General features: G+C 41.0%; 2 protein-coding genes across 2 annotated transcripts; one reads left to right on the forward strand and one right to left on the reverse strand.

Annotated features, from left to right (window-relative positions):
* Positions 1-2,956: 2,956 nt before the first annotated feature.
* Positions 2,957-12,101, reverse strand: mau2 (MAU2 sister chromatid cohesion factor). The gene is made up of 19 exons (XM_008282229.1): positions 11,755-12,101; positions 11,559-11,576; positions 11,357-11,422; positions 11,064-11,159; positions 10,875-10,969; positions 10,745-10,772; positions 10,494-10,649; positions 10,052-10,198; positions 9,871-9,961; positions 9,690-9,793; positions 9,464-9,541; positions 9,242-9,307; positions 8,038-8,121; positions 7,887-7,936; positions 7,716-7,793; positions 7,499-7,610; positions 7,291-7,381; positions 4,777-4,904; positions 2,957-4,679 (listed from the first exon to the last, which is right to left on the reverse strand). The coding sequence occupies exons 1-19, from the start codon at positions 11,986-11,988 to the stop codon at positions 4,605-4,607; spliced, it is 1,797 nt and encodes a 598-aa protein (XP_008280451.1). The 5' UTR covers positions 11,989-12,101; the 3' UTR covers positions 2,957-4,604.
* A 596-nt stretch (positions 12,102-12,697) lies between these two features.
* armc6 (armadillo repeat containing 6) lies at positions 12,698-17,310 on the forward strand. Its single transcript, XM_008282231.1, has 8 exons — positions 12,698-12,795; positions 12,944-13,085; positions 14,536-14,621; positions 14,710-15,280; positions 15,389-15,534; positions 15,628-15,759; positions 15,911-16,048; positions 16,134-17,310. The coding sequence occupies exons 2-8, from the start codon at positions 12,965-12,967 to the stop codon at positions 16,344-16,346; spliced, it is 1,407 nt and encodes a 468-aa protein (XP_008280453.1). The 5' UTR covers positions 12,698-12,795; positions 12,944-12,964; the 3' UTR covers positions 16,347-17,310.
* The last annotated feature ends 263 nt before the right edge of the window (positions 17,311-17,573 follow it).

Raw genomic sequence — 17,573 nt, forward strand, 5'->3', positions numbered from 1 at the left:
GATGTGAGAAGAGTTAGTGGATGAGCAGGAGCGGTTCTCTGAAGCTTTCGGAGGGCTGTGCAAAGTCCGCTCTAATTGGGGCTTTGCATTGGATCCATTTATTGCATATTTAGTGAAATGAGTCCAACTGAACTCTTCCATTTCCACTTCCATTTTGAAAATTTCCAAGATTGCACCGTACCAGTCCTCCACTGTAGGTGGTGATGGTTTTAGCCATCTCCTAGTGATGTTTTTTTTTTTTCACTTGCAGCCAGAAGGGCCTGCAGCAGCTTTATATTCCTCCTCAGCTTCAGACAACATTTCCCAAATATAGACTTTCAAAATTCAAGGGTAGTTGAACCTTGAATACCTTATTTATTGTTTTATGGATGTTGCTCCAATATTGGTTTAATTTAAGACAAGCCCAGAATACGTAGAAGTGGTTTGGCTCCGCTAAGCCACATTGCCTCCAACACTCTGAGTTTGTGTTCATATGTTTTTCTTGATATGGAGTCTTAAAGTATGTAACTGTGTTCTTCCAACAGTGTTCTCTCCAATCATTAGAGTTGGTTAAGGGACACTGGAAACTGCAGATTTCCTCCCATGCCTCTTCAGAAAGCCTCATTCCCACTTATCTTTAATGTGCCATTTTAGCACTAATAAAGGCACACAGACCTGCGTACCCCTTAATTAATATCTGTTAAGACAATTGATTTCATCAGGTGTGCAGTTTCATCAGCGCTGCAGCATCTGTAGTTTGAAATAGAACGTCTATTTCAAGACAAAACTGCTCATGTGGCCCAAAAAGAAGGGTTCATTGCAAGTTTTAGCTCATTCACTATAAATCCTGCACACATTTTTTTTCATAAATGCAGTGAGTGCAGATTATCATTATCCTAACAAAATAAAGTAAAACTACCATAAACTAATGCAGACTTCACAGCAACTACGTCAGAGCCCTCTCGTCTCAGTGTTTGTTCTTCTTAGTGTCGTAACATCTGCAGTTTTTTTCACACTGAAATTGAACTTAAAGACTTCCTACATCTGCACTAAAGTGTGTGTGACTTTTGTTTATGTAGCAAGTCTGATGTAAAACCATGTTAAAATCAGATTATGTTACAATGAGTGTGGTGTAAATGTAACGGAGCCGCCACCCTCTGTCTCCCTCTGTGGCAGGACTCCACAGGCCAGCTGCTCGCTGAAGAGTACAACCCTGCCACCCTCTGCCCCTGGTGGGCCTTCGTTCATACCTCACATGCACCTCGCCGGGGACGACAGACTTTCAGAAATAACCGCACCACTTACATTGTGTCCCACAGGGGCAAATATATCATCCTCAATGAGCTGTGGTTGTTCTGTGTTCAGGCAGCAAACATCTGGTTCTCCGCTGAGGTTTGAGTATGTTGTGACACACACCACATTCCTTTTGACCCAACATCTTCTGCAAAACATTCACTCAAATGTTATTTTGACTTCTTAAAAAAAACAACAACAAAAAAGCCTCGGAATAACTTCAAGGAAATCGATATCACCACTTCTGACCTGAAACATGAGGCCTTTTGATGACTTCTGTCCAAACAAGTGGTGATCCTCATCCCCCTTGTTGGTTTGATGGCCGCTGCGTTACACATGTTTTGTCATGTTGTTCACACTTTTCATCCGCTCGTTCCTCGGAGGTCAGTCGCTGTGTTTGGAGAGCTGGTGCCCACACGTACAGCACACTCTGTGTAGTTCTGCATTATTATACCTATGAGCTTATCCTTCTGCAGAGCTTAATAAAGAGCAAAACCACAAATTGTACACTATATTTTCTAACATCAAAACAATACGATGCTGCAGTTTTTTTTCTGTGAAACGTAAAAAAGCACAGATGCAGAGTGCACATGAACACAACATCCAGGATTTTCATTTTTTAACAGCGTATGGATATTAGTTAGCAGGCACATGATGACACTGATTTACAGGCTTTAACCCAGGGATGCTCGACATGCTTGGCCAGCCACTTTTGCAAAATGTCAGGAGGCCAGTTAATAAAAGACAATTATATCTGAAAAAACATGAAAATGCACAAAATTTCCCTTTGACTTTTTTCCCCTCTGCATCATTTCAAAGCAAAGGAGGCATTTTGAAGCATTTACAGTCTAAATAAACAAGAAAAATTCCCGGTGTGAATCACTTCATTTTCACTGTGAATGAGAAACTAGTCAGTGTGCCAGTTAGCAACACAGTGAGCATCGCTATTTGAACCAACTAAAACTTTTAATAGGTTAGAAATGAAAATCTCAGCTCTTGTGGTTAAAAAATGCACTGAAGCCTTCAATATGAATCTACCATGTGAGGCCTTAAAGACTTGTTCGTTGCAAGTTATGGTTCGTGTACAAAAGCAGCATTTTAACAATGAAAGCTGACTTTCTGATGATTGGATGTATTTTTTTTTTCTACAGTTTTACTACTGTTTCATGTCATTCCCGCCAGTGCGTATCAACCAAACATGCAGTGTGAGTGCAGATTGATGTCTCTACTCTCCATTATCTGAACACAAAGTAACCCTGACATAAAGTAATGCAGCAATCACTTTACAGTAAGAACTTAAGAGTCTTCTAATGTGCAGAAACTAATGGAAACCGATGGATGCGCTGATCAACTGGAAAAACAAACTCGTCCAGATTAAAACGTGACAGCACGGTTTGCATAATGGTCAGCTGTGATGTAGAGTGCACAATATGTGTTTGTACTAAGCAGCACTTTGACTTTATTGCACATTAAAAACAGTTATCTACTCCACCCACTTCTTTCACTATGTGTCATTTGTGCTAAACATCCTGTCAGTTATCAGTGTTGGTCCCTGATTTATTCTATGTGCAGTACAGCAGTGCACAAAGCCTCCACATTTCTCTATATTCATGACCAATTTCCACTGTTTTCATGTTTCATGTGAGATTAAACTGTAAAGACTCATTCAATAAGACAAATCAAGTCATTCAACTTTTGAGTTTTTATTTATAAAAGAAGTCATACAAGTGTCAAAGTGAAGCAGTTAAAAGGACAACAGGGAAAAAAACAAATCAAACATTTCCTTTTATAACATGCTGTAAAGTGCCAATAAAATAAATGGCATTCATACCGTCTCTTTTATTGCAGTAATCGCTATGCAGGTGACCAAACTCAGGAGCTTATTTTTCAATAAACTCTTTTATCAGTGCAGAAATCTGTATAGGTTGATAAAACTAAAATTGTAAACTACCTCTATGAGAATGATTAAATGATAGTCCTACCAGGTATTTGATAATATATCAAAACTGTAATCAGCCATACTGGCAAAGAAGATCTGGTATAATGAAAATCAACATTAAATAAATAAGTTATTTAAATACAGATTCATACCGCCATCGTCTGGAAGAAATGAGTAAAACAGGAACTGAGTAATAAAAACCAAACTGTTATTCCAAAAGGCTTCCATGGAAAAGATAAAAAATGTGAGTTTCATCATGAAACAACATATGTACAGAGAGATAAGAGTCAATCTTATTTAGTAGAAATATTATTACTGGTTTCTTGACCGTGGACAAAATGTGCGCGGCGTACAAACATACATGAGTGAAATGGCAAAACTCTAACGGGAAGAACAGTCAGGCAGCAAGTCGACTGAACCGTAGTGTCAAAAAATACAGTTTTTTTTTTAACGCATCACAGTTTAAAACATGTTTAAATACTACTGGTGTCAAGCAAGCCAGTGTTTCTACGGTCAGCTGGTTCCGAGGACTCGAATTTAAAATAGTCTTCAGCTCAACATTTGTTCCTTTTGAGTGAACAAACTACAAAGATACCACTACACTACATTAAGATCATTAGTGAGATTTAGTATAAGATATATACTGTGTATCGTAACTAATACTGTGTCAGAACTGGACATCCAGTTTGCTTTGGAAATGCAAATATTGAGTTCATGCACAACAACAGACTGAATCCAATTGTACTGTGTCTGATTGTCCAGCCGATGGTTTCAATTTAACAGTAATTTAACCTGAAAAGTTAAGAAGTTGCTTTTTTTTTTTATTTAAAGTTCTACATTTGGAAAACACCTCCCTGATGGTCTTGCAGAAAACAGTTCAGAGATGAGCTAAATGAATAAGTCAGACCAGTTTAAAAGGAAAAGCGTAACATATGGGAACAATACAAATGCTTTGTTTTTGTATGAACAGTACATTAGTGAGCTGCTGTTAGGTGGATTTTGTTACCTCCGCACACAGCCACACTATGTTTCCAGCCTTTGTGCTAAATGAAGTTAGCTGAACCCCCGGAGGGAACAGAGTTACCATACAGGTATAACAGTGGTAGTACTTTTCTCATTTAACTGTATTTTTTCATTATCTTTCGAGGTGGTGGAGAATATGTTACCTACAATCCAGTCCTGATGCCCCAGTGCCCCAAATAAGCGAAGGAATGCACCGAATGGAAACCTGCCAAATGACACAGTGCAGCGTCTCTGTCTAATTTCATTACCCTCGATTTCTTCTCACCCTTTTATCAGCTGCTTCTCTCTTTCCTCTCTCAGTAATCTTGTGTCATTTTCCTACAACAGCTCTTGTGTGTCTCATTTTCCCTGTCAGTGTGGCGTCTTGTTCTCAGAGCAGGCTGGCCAGGCTGGTCGTAGGTCCGTTCTGAGGCTGAAACTGCACGGGGGGGAGGCCGTCTGTCCACTGGAACGCAACGCACAACACAAAAGTTTCTTAGAGAACCCGAGCAGGGCGGGATGACTCACTGTTTACAGTATGACTTGATTGATGTTGTGCTTACACTGATGAGGTTGTGTTCCGGGAGGCTGCAGGCTGCGATGTGGTCCTGCAGGAGCTGCTGGGAAAAGTTCTGATGCATCTGGGCTGCCTCGTGGGCGTCCATGGTGTTTCCACACGCCTTGTTCAGATCTGCTGGGAAAAGATCGTCGTGAATACTGGCGACAGTATATGTTTAACTATGATTTTAGATCCAAACGTCTCAGCTCAACTTGAATAGATGCGTGTAGTTACTGCAGTGGGATTAAGTGTTTCTTAACCCACTTTGTTGTGTTCTCTAAGCCTCGTCCTCTTCTGATTCAGCCGTGGCTTCACTGCTCTGTGATGTACTGAAGCTATAACTGTGTGAGAAATGGGTAAGACTGTCTTCTTTGCATGAGATCTCTCTCTGTATGCTGAATACTGGAAGAAAATAAGATGGGAAACAAACTGCAGTGACACCAAAAAAGGTGCTCCAATGTTTTTTTTATGGCTTAGTTGTTTTTGTATATAAAATGGTTGTGTTCTTCTGTGCTAGCGATATGTTGAGGTGATGTCATGATGTGCTCATGTAATCAGTTACCTTTGGGATTAAAAAAAAGTCAAAATGTTGTCCAAGGAAACTAAATTACATCACCAACAACTGTTTTCTATAAGTGGGAAGCCTAAAAATGGCAGCATTCGTCAGCTGGTCAGTTTATCCTGCACGTCTATCTTTATACTTCCTCCTGGCCAGGCAGCCATGAAACAGAGTGTAGATAATCATTAATTTGTGACTACATTAGAGCTGTAGGCAACCTCGAATTGACTCGAATCAAATCTTTAACCAGTTGATTCTTGTTGCTCTATAACAGCCCATTTGGTTCTGAAAGCAGAACTATGTCAACTTGTGATGCCATGACATGAACTACAGAGGAATATAGCCCAGAAAAGTAAAACCTTTTAAGGCTTTTAGATGTTATATCATGTTGTTTGTTGAGCTGTAACATGCAAACTACTGTTTGCAAAGTGGACACTTGAGTATTTGGCAACCTGTTCAAACAAAATGCAGCCACACTAACGACTTCTTTGTTACGGCGTCAGTCAGTTTGGGGCTGAACCCAAGTAAATGTTTAGTAAATGTTAAATAAGTTAAATCTGGCAGTGTTCATTAGGTTGAGCAAGTCTCAGGTTGTGAAAAAGCAGGAATGTGCGCATGTCGTATGCTCTTCCTGTCGCAAAAAAAAAAAAAAAAGGGATTAATCCTGAAAGACTGCTGACGTAGTGCTTTCCTCCTCCTTTATAGGTAACACTGGTGATTATCTGACCAATAAGAATTTGGTTGGATGACAGCATATTGATCAACCAGTCGATATGGAGACTACAGCTCTGCTCCACATCAGATAAAAAAAAACTGTTCCTATGAGATCTGATACTGATCATAGTGACAAGATACCAAATGAGTGTTTAAACCCAACCTTCCCACTGTTGCCAAAGAGTCCAAAGGCAAGTTTGGATTGTTGGGTCCTCTGTTTGAATTTGTGCTATGTTAAGCGCTGTGACATATGTCGTAAACTGCGCTATACAAATAAAAATGAATTGAACTGAAGTGGCAATTTATTAGGTACACCAAGTTAAAACTAATGAGGTTTAATAAATACGATACATATTGAATTCATACAAGTCTGAAGGTTCAGTTTTACAGTCATAATATTTCTGTGTGCACTCTTGAAGAAACTGAACATTTTAACATTCACGAGGACGATATTGTCACAGGACTTTTGAATTAGCCTGATTAGCCTTAGCTAGACGTACCTAATAAACTACCAACTGAGTGTACAGTCGTCCTCAAATGTATTCATACCTTACCATTAAAGAAGGAAAAAAAACAGCTGTCACTGAAATAAGTTGAAATTGACAAAAGTATAATAAATAAAAAAGAATAATGAAAATCATGACATTGCTTTTGAATTGTGGTTCAACAAGCAAACAAGCATAATGAGGCCTGTAAACTAATATTTTGTTGAACAACCCTTTGAGCCAATCACTGCAATCAAGTGTTTTCTGTAACTCTCAATCAGACTTCTGCACCTATTGACAGGTGTTTTGATTCTGGCCCACTGCTCATCAGCAAAGTGCTTTAATTTGTCCGGGACAGTTTTTTTTTTTTTTTTAAGTTATTCTTTCCAACCACAATTCAAAAGCAATGTCTTATTTCACTCAATTATAATTTTGCATTTTTTTTTTTTATTTATTATTCATTTTATTCAGTTTCTAGTTATTTCAGTGACTATTGTGAATTTTGCCTTTTCTTGAATGGAAGGGTGTGAATATATTTGAGGATGACTGTACACTGTAGGTTGAAGCTGATCCAGTTCGGGACACTCCATATACTTGGCTCTTGTGCCCCCTTTGGGCCAAAATGTAAAGTAAACCCTCAGAGGACAAATTAATCCTATTTTTTGTGGGATGCAATTTCAAACAGCATTTCAGCTGGTACGAGGCCCACAGCAGGACATTACACTTTCACATTTTAAGATCTTTCAGTTGACAGTTGTACCTTTGAGAAGAGCAGAGGACCAGAGCTGCACAGACATGTCTGGGATCTTGCTGGCCAGCTGCATGGCAGGAACCACCATATTGTTGCTTTCCTGAAGAAAACACGCAGAAGCAAACATGTAGTGAAGATCACATCTGCGGCCCGAAGATAACGGCACTACGGCACGTGTAGTCTAACAGATAGGACACGTGACAATTTGCAGACTCACCCTGTGGTTGCCTAGAACAAAGAAGATGTGACCCAGTAGGACTAGTGAGCAGGCGGTCAGCCGATTTAGATCCTCTGCATTAGACATCTTCAAAGTCTCCCTTAGAAATCTTCTGTTGATACAAACTGACATGTTAATCTCTCTTAACCTAAACTAAATGACAAGACAAAATAGCTTTTACAATAACACATTATCATTGTACAGTAGCTGTTCTTACTTGGCCTCGTTATAGCGTCCCTGGAAGAAAGACAGGAGCCCTCTGATGTAAAACGCTGCAGCTCGTAGACAATGAGAGCTGAGGATGCCAAAGTTACACAGTTGTAAGATACATAAAAACACAGAACAAGTTTATATCATGTGCTGTTGTCTACATAGCATCGAGAGCTACCTGACAGGGAAGTTGTGATCGGGGTTAATCCTCTCCAAAAGGCTGTACAGCTGTTGATTCGAAAAGCAAGTGAGAACCAAAGATGAAAAAACACAGATGTGCTTTTGTACTTGTTCAAATGCTTGAGAAAGCACAGCAGCAGCTTTCAGACCTCTTGATGTCTGTTCCCTTCACGGATGTAAACGCTGGCCAAGTTTGTCACAATGAACGTCCACAGCTCCTGGTGTGTTGTCATCTAAGAGAAGAAAGAAGAAAAGAGAGACGCTGACAACCGAGTTGGATCTCACAGTCAGAGCTTCTATACGCCAACTGATACCATTTTGCATTCTTACATTTATTGCTGACACATGGTTACTTTGTGTTTTAAAAGCTTTTCAGAAACTGATACAAACAGATAGTTTATTTTAGATTTTCTGCTCGAGGTTTTCAGGGCTCAGAAGGTGCCTTTGACATGTGAATAGACACGACATTAAGATCAGTCCGTGTACAGGAAACAAGTCTTTGTTGCCATATTTAAAAGAAATCATGCATTTTCCTATTATTTCTGATCACTTCATAAACAAAAATGAAAGTTTGTGTGAATGAAATCCCAATGAACAAAAATGGCAAATACACACATTCTTAAACTTTCTTTTTTTTTTTGTCCAAATTGTGAACTACTGCTGGTAACTTTCTGGAACGGTGCCATTTCGGGGCATGCTCGATGGGAGCCTTCAGCTCTGCTCTCTGCAGGTTGGAACAAAGCAACGAGGGAACAGAGCTGAGTCCAGACAAGCCAGGACAAGTCAGATCACTGGACAGTTAGATGGACGAGCTAATGGTCCTGGTGAGAAATCAAGAGACTTAATGACTGTGCTGTGAGATGCTTCACAGAGACATGGCCACAGGAATAACTGTTAATCCGATCGTTTTCATGACGGCTCTCAGACAAATTGGGCTTATAGGAATAAATCTGAGAGCGGCAAAGAAAGAGGCAAATGGCATGCTGCTTTTCTAAACAACAAATGTTGTCACTCTGATGGCATTACTGTAAAGAAATGTCTCTGCAGCCCACATACTGAACTGTTAACTGTAGGGCTACATCTACACTACACACCCAGGGAGTTTTCACATGGCTGTTTTTGCTGCTAACCCAGCAACTGTGTGTGACATAATCTGCTCTCTTACTCCAGACTCTGCACCCCAGAGATTTCACAGTCATAATCTAGTCATGTATTGCTTGTATTCTTGTAGAATTTTACAACTGCAACATATTTGAGCAACTGTTGATGAAGCAGATTCCCTTAAGGGATTATTGAAGTTAAAAAAAAGAAAGAAAAACTTCTGAGAGCTAATGGGGATGACATGAAACTAACCTGTAGTGCAGCAGTGAACTGCGCCTCAGCGTTGTCCATGCAGTTTACTGAGATACAGTAGAGGCCCTGACACAGAAAAAAGAAAAGACAGCTGTGAATGGTTCATATTAAATGGGACGTGTGCAGTTGTGTAGATTCTTTAGTCTGTAACCAAGGCTTTTAGGCAAAACAGTTGTTGAGAAAAAAGGGAAATGTCTGGGTTTTCTTTGCGTGTGGACTTACCAACAGTGTATGAAGCTGGGCAGCATGATTTGTAAACAACCTGGGTGACTGCTGACAGAGCTGACAAACCTGAGAAATCTGAACACAAATCATCAAAAACTTAAGCTACAACCACAAAGTTCAGACAATCTCCAGAGAAAGTTTGTGTTACAGAATCTGTGCTTTCGTTTCACTACCAACAACTATCTGGCAAAGTACAGATGGATCTTTGCAGATGATGACTCACTTCTTGTAAGGCTGTGGCCTTGTGTCCAGTGACCAGCCGGCACATGATGATATGCTCTAGCAAGATGACTTGGAACGTGGACAGGATGGGACTGTTGTCCAGCACTTTGAGAACACACAGATGGATCAGAGTTGATTCACTAGCACCGTCATCAAGGAGGAGCGTATTCCAATACACTTACTCTTCAGCTTCTCCAGCTGCATGAGAGCTTTGTCCGTGTACTTCTGTGCCTTCTCCAAGTAGCCCGCCTGCATGGAGTGCATCACTGTCACCTTTTGTACAAAAAAACAAGACACGTTTTGTGTTGCAGTTTCAGAATGCTACACTCTTTTAGAAGCTGTGTGGGTGTGATGAAATCTCACCAGGTACACGAGCACACACATATGCTCCTTGGGTAACCAGTGGAAGAGAGCTGCTGGGTTAGTGGGAAGAATCTCATCATCGTGGAGGGTGGAGATGGTCTGGATGCACTGCTGAAGCTGCTTTAGACACGGCTTCACACTCTTTACCTAAACACAACATATATACATAAAAGACTCTTTCAGCACTATTAGAAATTTTATACCATAATCATGAAACTCACTACAACACAAGCATGTTAGGCATTAGCTGACTACAGGTACTGTAGCAATTTATATTCTAATCCATCGATTTACTCAAAAGCACAGTATTTTTCACAAGTTTGAGTTATGGGGCTTCACATCATTCAATGAAAAAATATTGCAGTTATAACAGTAGCGTGCATGATCCTGGTATCGATATAATACTGAGAGCCAGTGATGAAACATGGGGATGCAGTTGTACCTGTCCGGCATCCAGGTAGTGTGTAACCTGCAGCACCAGGAAGAAAACTCTCAAAGACTCCTTCTGAATGGGGTTTCCCTGCCAGTTTTCAACAATAGTCCCACACAGCGTCAGCAGTGGGTGCACTTCGCTCAGCTTCCTCTCCATCAGCAGCAGCTGCAGAGCCGCAAATGCACATACAGTTGACAGAATTGTACAGTAAAAAGAGCACAAATGATACTCGAATGCAGTTGACAATGGTTCAAGCTTACCATTCCTTTACTTAACAAGAACAGAGCTCTGAAAGAAAACAAAAAGAACAAAGTCAATGCGAGATAACGCACAATCGCAGATCAATATGCAATCTCTTAAAGCGTCCAGATGTAAATCCAATCTGTTTACCTCGTGTATTCTGATCCCATGACTCTTGCATACTCGGCACCCATTCCTAAGAGGTCACAGGCAGATACTAAATCTTTCTCTAGTGCGTGTAGTTGCTGACAGAGAGAAGTACATCACACACCTAAATTAAACATGCTTCGAATCAATTAACCAAACACAAATAAGTTGGTACTGCATGACACTTCTTACTGCCAGCTGGAAAAGCAGTCTGCAGTGCCAGTAGGGAGTTTGCTGAGAAATCTGGATGGCCTTCCGGAGCACCGGTTTTGCAGAGTCCACCAAGGTCTTAAAAAAGAAAAAGCCAAAGGGTGAGATATTAATACCAAACATACAATATCTGCACCAGAATCAGCATTATTTTTCCTACATATCTAAGTTATAACCTAATACACATTTATATGTGTGTACTAAAGTTTCCCAACCACTACTTTTTGCAATGCATTACTATTACAAACAACATGTCATGAGATGCATGCACCTACCTGTTGACAGTAGAACTCTGACAGAATACTTGCAGCTTCGAACTTCACATCTTCAAACTGTGAGATCTGATGCACACGATTAAAGAATACAAAATCCCAGCTTCTTCATATAGCATGGATGTGTGGTTGTAGGGAGATGCACTGATGCTGGAGTAACACATTAAGTTTGTATGCATGTTCCTATTGTGCACGAAAAGGATACTTGCTGTGATATGAACCACTGAGGAAAGAAAAACAGCAGAGTGTTAGTGAGAGCATCACAGCGGGGTTTTGACAGAGAGCTGGTGCAGTGAACAGAAAAGCATCACACACACACACACACACCGGTGGACATGTTTCTACTGCTACTTGGTTTGTACCACAGCCTGCTATCACACACAAACATGGCTCCTGCTCACCGCTTTCTCCAGGTGAGTCTGGGCCAGCTCGCTGTTCTTTGTGTGTCGGTACAGCACCGAGCCCAGCTGGAGGTGAGTCCGGGCCTCGACCCTCGGAGGCGGCTTGAACTGAAACACCGCCTGCAGACAGTGGACGCAGAGACGGATCTTCGGCGGACTCGACGTGCGGAAATGTTCTGCGAAGCCCAGCAGGGCCAGGTACCAGGGCTCCGGGGCCTCCGTGCTCGCTGCCATCCCGACTGCGTCCGGAGACAAAAAAAAAACAACGACAACAACAAACAGTTCACCGCTGGGACGACGTCCGCCGAGCCTGCTCTCAGCTCCGGCCGGCCGCTGCGCTGTTTCCCTCCTCACTCATTTACGTGAATCTCAGAAACAGCGCCAAGCTAGCGGGAGGAAAACCACATCCGGTGGTCGTTTTTCAAAATAAGACCACACACGTATCAAACACATGACACGTGTTTTCTGAAATTCAAATTATTGTAGTGATTTGGTATAAAAACAATAAAAATGTTCAAATCAAAATTTACATTTCACGTAATATATCTACTGAGCATTGAGATACTGTAAATGACTAAATTGCTTCTTTTATTTTGAAGGGTGAAAAATTAACACTTAAAAGTGGTATTTACTTTCCACTATATGTTCAGGGTTTATGTTGTGGATAATTACACATCGCTCCTCTCTAATGCGTCATTAGCTCCTACATTTATATTTTTTTTTGACAAGTCGTATACCTGGTAACGAATGTAAACGAAGTTGAGTGGAACTAATGTTTTAAGAGCTTTGTTCCAACCGACCAGATGTATCTGTGGGACACTTGGCGCACTTTGCTATTCACTATTGTTCCGCAAACTTCGCAGCAGCTAGCAGCGACCACGCAGCCGGCAGCGGAAAGTGCGTAACTTCATTCAATAGTGGAGCAGGTTGCCTGTCACTGGGCGGAGGTAACAGTTCAGGGTTTTCACTTAAATTCTTTAAAGTGCACCTTTTTGAATAAATGTCAAAAAATTACATTACAACAGCAGTTTTATTGAAACGGTAGGTCTTAAAACTACAACGCACAAAGCAACAGGAGAAGAAAATTACATCCACTAGCTAACAATAGCTGACGTTATAACTAGCTAGCTCTGGTAAGACTCAGCGAAAGTGATGCTTCTTATCTTTTGACGTCTGTGTTTCCTTTCAGACTGGAAATTAACGTGGCAAAATGGCAAAGCGGAGGATCACGCAGGAAACCTTTGACGCTGCTGTCAGGGAAAACATGGAGGAGTTTGAAATGGATCCCGAAGAGGCTTTGAGGGAGGCTGTGGAGCAGTTTGAGTCTCAGGGTAAATATGACAGTCATTGCAGTGTCTCATTGTTGGTTGATGTACACTTATGTTGTTGACTGATACTGATATCGATGTTAACTTACAAAACAAATTAAGTGTATCTTTATATCACGTTTAAAACAAACTGCGTTGACCAAGAGCAGTCAAGGAAAAAAAAAAATCGGTGCAAAAACCAAGACAGGATGAAAAATCAAATTGTAAAACAGACATTGTTTAAAATAGTAAAACAAGGCAAAACAGGATAAATATAAAATAGTAAACTGTTAGAAGCAACCCAAAGCCTTTGAGAACATACATGTATTGAGTTTTTTCTTAAACATGTAACTGGAGGAGTAATATTTCTTTAAAAGAAGCTTTAGAGCTTCTACTGCAAAGACACAGTCTCCCCCATCCTGTGCCGGTTAGCAGCAGTTAGTCTGAGGATCTAAGAGGAATAAAAGAGGCAGAGAAGTTTAGAAATGTAACCGTTTTGAGATATTCTCTTGGCATTCTCTCGATATTCCAGGGAGAGTCAGACAGACAAAGTGAAACATACACTTCCTAAATATCATTATGTCTTCCAAAGGAATGAAATCATTTATTGCCAAGCTGCAGATGCTGTTCTTTCTAAAACCTATTAAATTATGTATCATGGCAGGAGAATGGTCTCAAATGAGACAGCTTACAGGAGCCGTGAGGTCTGATGGGTAATATTAAATCTTAGATCTAAACCTGCTTAAGAAGATGTAACCATGTTTAGGAATTTGCTTGTAGAGTGTTTCAACTTTTTTTCCCCCACAAATTCCAAATTGATAGTAGCTGTCTCCAACACATCTTTTAAAGTTCCTCTCCAGCTGCTGATTTACCCCTGAAAAAACTATTTCTGTGTACCAAAGTTATATAAGTTTTTCAATAAAAGTAATGCCTTTCTACCTTAAAATAGCTTAGATGTAACTACACTGTTGTGTTCTCTGAAATGTACAGATCAACTAAGTCCCAACCTCTCACCCCACCCACCCTTCCTCACTTGCTGCTCCTCGAGCACACCAGCTCACCCTTCTGGGCGATGTCCATGTGCAGCTCAAAATCTTTCTGTCTGTGCAGATTTGAAGAAGATACACTCATACACACCAGCCCCTGCTTGCATATTTTTATTCTGACTGTACACTCCTGAGATGTTATTCGGTTTACCTGTGAAGTTATGTTTTGACTTTCCCGCTCGTGTACTTGCTGGGTTTTTTGCTGTATAGAGGGATCTTTGGTGCCCCCCAATGCAGTTTTAGGCAGTGCATATGCATCGATTTGTCTAAAATAAGGTAACAGACTCGTTCTCTTAACTGCACATGGACAGATCAAGCTTACTCTTGTGCGTATTCAAGCCACAAAGGCCCATTCTGAGACAGGTAACCCCCTGATTTAAGACTGCATTCAGTCAGAACAATAATCCTGATCGTATGTTTGGATGCAGGTGTGAACCTCAGTTGTATAGTAAAAGCGGTCCCAGCTGTATCATCTGACGACAAACAAGAAGAGCAAACGCATGAGGTCTTACAGGTGAGTAATGAGCTGTTGGGTGAAAAAAAACTTGCTTTCTATGAAAGTATCTGCTGTCAAAATCTTATACTTTGCTCATCTCTGGCAGGCTTTGGATTCTCTCCGTATTGGAAAAGACTCTGCTAGTGTAAAGGAGGTGACAGCGGATATAAAGTGCTTCACTGAGCAGTGCTCGCTTGGATTTGCCCAGAGGTACCTGGCTGCCCAGAAAGATGCCTACCCGATCATCTTCTCCTACTGCAAAAAGAGCATGGAGGACCAAGAAGCTGTGTTGGCTGCGCTGTCCGCTCTGGCTGCACTGACAGATGGACAGCCAGACTTGTTGGATGCAGAAGGCCAGCAGTTTCTTTTAGATGTCTTAAAGAAGTATCCGGCAGATTCCTCACTGACGTGTGTCGCCATCTGCGCTGTGCGTCACTGTTGCTTAAAGCATGAACAGAACAGGCAGGATTTGGTGAAAGGCGGCGTCCTGCCTCTTCTGACTGGTGCCATTACTCGACACAGTGGATCTGCTGAGCTGGTCAAGGAGGGCTCTGCAACTCTCAGGGTCATGACCTTCGATGATGATGTCCGAGTTACGTTTGGGCATGCTCATGAGCATGCCAAGATTATTGTTCTTGAGAACAATGGACTGAAGGTTTTAGTTGAAGCTGCAAAAGGTAAGACCAGCAGATCCCTTGTTTGTGTGCTTATCATAGTAGTATAGATGTAGTTACTGCATTTTCATTTCATTAATGCAATATCTTTATTTTGTGCCTTTCTCACAGCTCACCTAGGTAATACTTCTGTTCTGAGTGAGCTGTGTGCAACTTTGTCCCGCCTGGCTGTAAGGAATGAGTTTTGTCAAGACATCTGTGATCTGGGTGGATTAAAGCTCATGATGACGTTGCTCGCAGACAGCTATGAGTCAGCGGTAATGTACAAAAAACAAGGATCATCATGCAAATTAATTCAAGATGCAACTTCCATACTTGTTCTTCTCACTGATGTCTTTTTCTTCATGCAGGAGCTAGTTCGGCAGGTTCTTAGTGCAATACGGGCCGTCGCAGGAAACGATGATGTGAAAGATGCAGTTGTTAATGCTGGTGGGGTTCAGCTCATTGTCATCGCCATGAACAGACACATGAGCAACTCTGCAGTGAGTTCAATGTCATACTTACGTGCACTATTAACAGTTTTCCTTTAGCATTAATTAAAGATGTAACACAGAAAATGTTATTTCAAGTGATAAAATCAGTTTCAGTCATATGCAACAGATGTTCTAATGTTGTGTTTCCATTCGGCTGTAGGTGTGTGAGCAGGGCTGTGCATGCCTCTCTGTCCTTGCTTTGCGCAAACCCAACAACTGCAAAGTCATCATGGAGAACGGCGGCGCCTTGGCTGCTGTGCAGGCTATGAAAGCTCATCCTGACGCGGTCAATGTACAGGTAATATGAGACCACTAATAACTGATGCACTCCCTCTGATGGCGTTCCATCTCTTTATGTCGGGTTTTCTTTCTTTTATCCACAGAAACAAGGATGCATGGTGTTGAGAAACCTGGTCTCACGTATGCGTAACCTCAGCCAGCCGATCTTGGAAATGGGAGCAGAGGCCCTGATAGCTCAGGCACTGCAGACCCACCAAGACTGTGGTGACGTGGCTAAAGCAGCCCTCAGAGATCTGGGATGTCAGGTGGAGCTTCGAGAGCTGTGGACCGGCAAACATGGCAGCCTTACCCACTAAAAGTGGAAGAGAACTTCCTCAAGATCATACACATTACAATGAGTTTGCCTGTTGGCAATTTTAAACAAAATGAAATGCTGTGATGTTGGTATATACTACACAGTATAGCCAAAAGCTGAAGCTTATGTACTTACCTAGCTAAACATATTTGTACAGTGTAGTAGTTGTAGAAAAGCCTTGCAGGTAGTGTGAACAGCCACATAATCAGTTCCACACACAATGCCTTTGAGGTTACATATGTTTTCCAGTACGGTCCAGTTGCACATGTTTTCTTTAATTTTTTTGTATTACATTTATGTTAATGTTGTGTGTTTTGTACAATGGGTTAATATAAGTGCATTTGCTGATATGCAAGTAGTTGCACTGGATTATGCAAGTTCTTTTGTATAGCCTTTTTCAGACATGGAATATGTAAAGTTTTTGGCTTCATCAGTCTATAAAATGAGAGAATTTTCTCATTCAGATGTAGGTCACTTTATTGTTAATGTTCTTGGTGGCTTCATTCAGACATTCCCACCACTGTGACAGAAAGCAAAAAACTGTCAAGTGAAATATAACACAAAATGCATGAGTAAACAAAACAATAAATCTTATCTGACAGCAGGCTTATCAAAGTGTCCAAATAACTAATTGCCTACTTTATTCATGAGTTTCCTGGTTACTGAAAATCCTGTCCAAGTGTGCTGATAGGCTAACTACTACTTTACTGAACAGTAAAATAAAAATATTCCAGCAGCTGTGATGGAGCTCAGGACTCAACCAAGCAGATGATCTAACAACCTGATTTGAAGAAATGATGTTGACACAACCAAATGTAACACTTATAGGATGCCTTAGACTTTATACTAAAACCAAATAGTTCTTTTTTTTTTTTAATTTAAGCTTGTATATTCACGATTACAGTGTTACACTAAATTAAACTGTGTTCTGCATGGCCATGATAAAACCGACTTTGGTGCTCCAACTTTCTCTTACTGTGTGTGTATATGGTATCAGTGTCAGTATTACATTACATCTTGTGGGACTTTGGATGAAAATACTGCAAAAAAAAAGAAAATCGATTCCACTGTATTTGAAGGACATGAAAAGACACTTGAGGAACTGTAGTAGGTCCCCTCGTTGCCAAGTGTGTCTCCGGCTCACGCCCCTCTAACCGACCTATCCACGCTGGCCCCACCTCGGTCAGACTCCATTTCCCACAATGCCCCTGCGTTCGTCCTTGTCAAA

This window comes from Stegastes partitus, unplaced genomic scaffold (assembly GCF_000690725.1).
Source record: "Stegastes partitus isolate 25-593 unplaced genomic scaffold, Stegastes_partitus-1.0.2 Scaffold264, whole genome shotgun sequence".
Taxonomy (NCBI): Eukaryota; Metazoa; Chordata; class Actinopteri; family Pomacentridae; genus Stegastes; species Stegastes partitus.

Bases quoted from the DNA above. Each gene is read 5' to 3' on its own strand.
- mau2 (XM_008282229.1), bottom strand. From the start codon at position 11,988: ATGGCAGCGAGCACGGAGGCCCCGGAGCCCTGGTACCTGGCCCTGCTG. The intron at 10,199-10,493 runs GTACAACTGCAT...TGTTGTGTTTAG, and splicing joins ACTACCTGGATGCCGGACAG to GTAAAGAGTGTGAAGCCGTG. The intron at 7,794-7,886 runs GTAGCTCTCGAT...TGGCATCCTCAG, and splicing joins GATCACAACTTCCCTGTCAG to CTCTCATTGTCTACGAGCTG.
- armc6 (XM_008282231.1), top strand. From the start codon at position 12,965: ATGGCAAAGCGGAGGATCACGCAGGAAACCTTTGACGCTGCTGTCAGG. The intron at 13,086-14,535 runs GTAAATATGACA...GTTTGGATGCAG, and splicing joins GGAGCAGTTTGAGTCTCAGG to GTGTGAACCTCAGTTGTATA. The intron at 15,760-15,910 runs GTGAGTTCAATG...ATTCGGCTGTAG, and splicing joins GACACATGAGCAACTCTGCA to GTGTGTGAGCAGGGCTGTGC.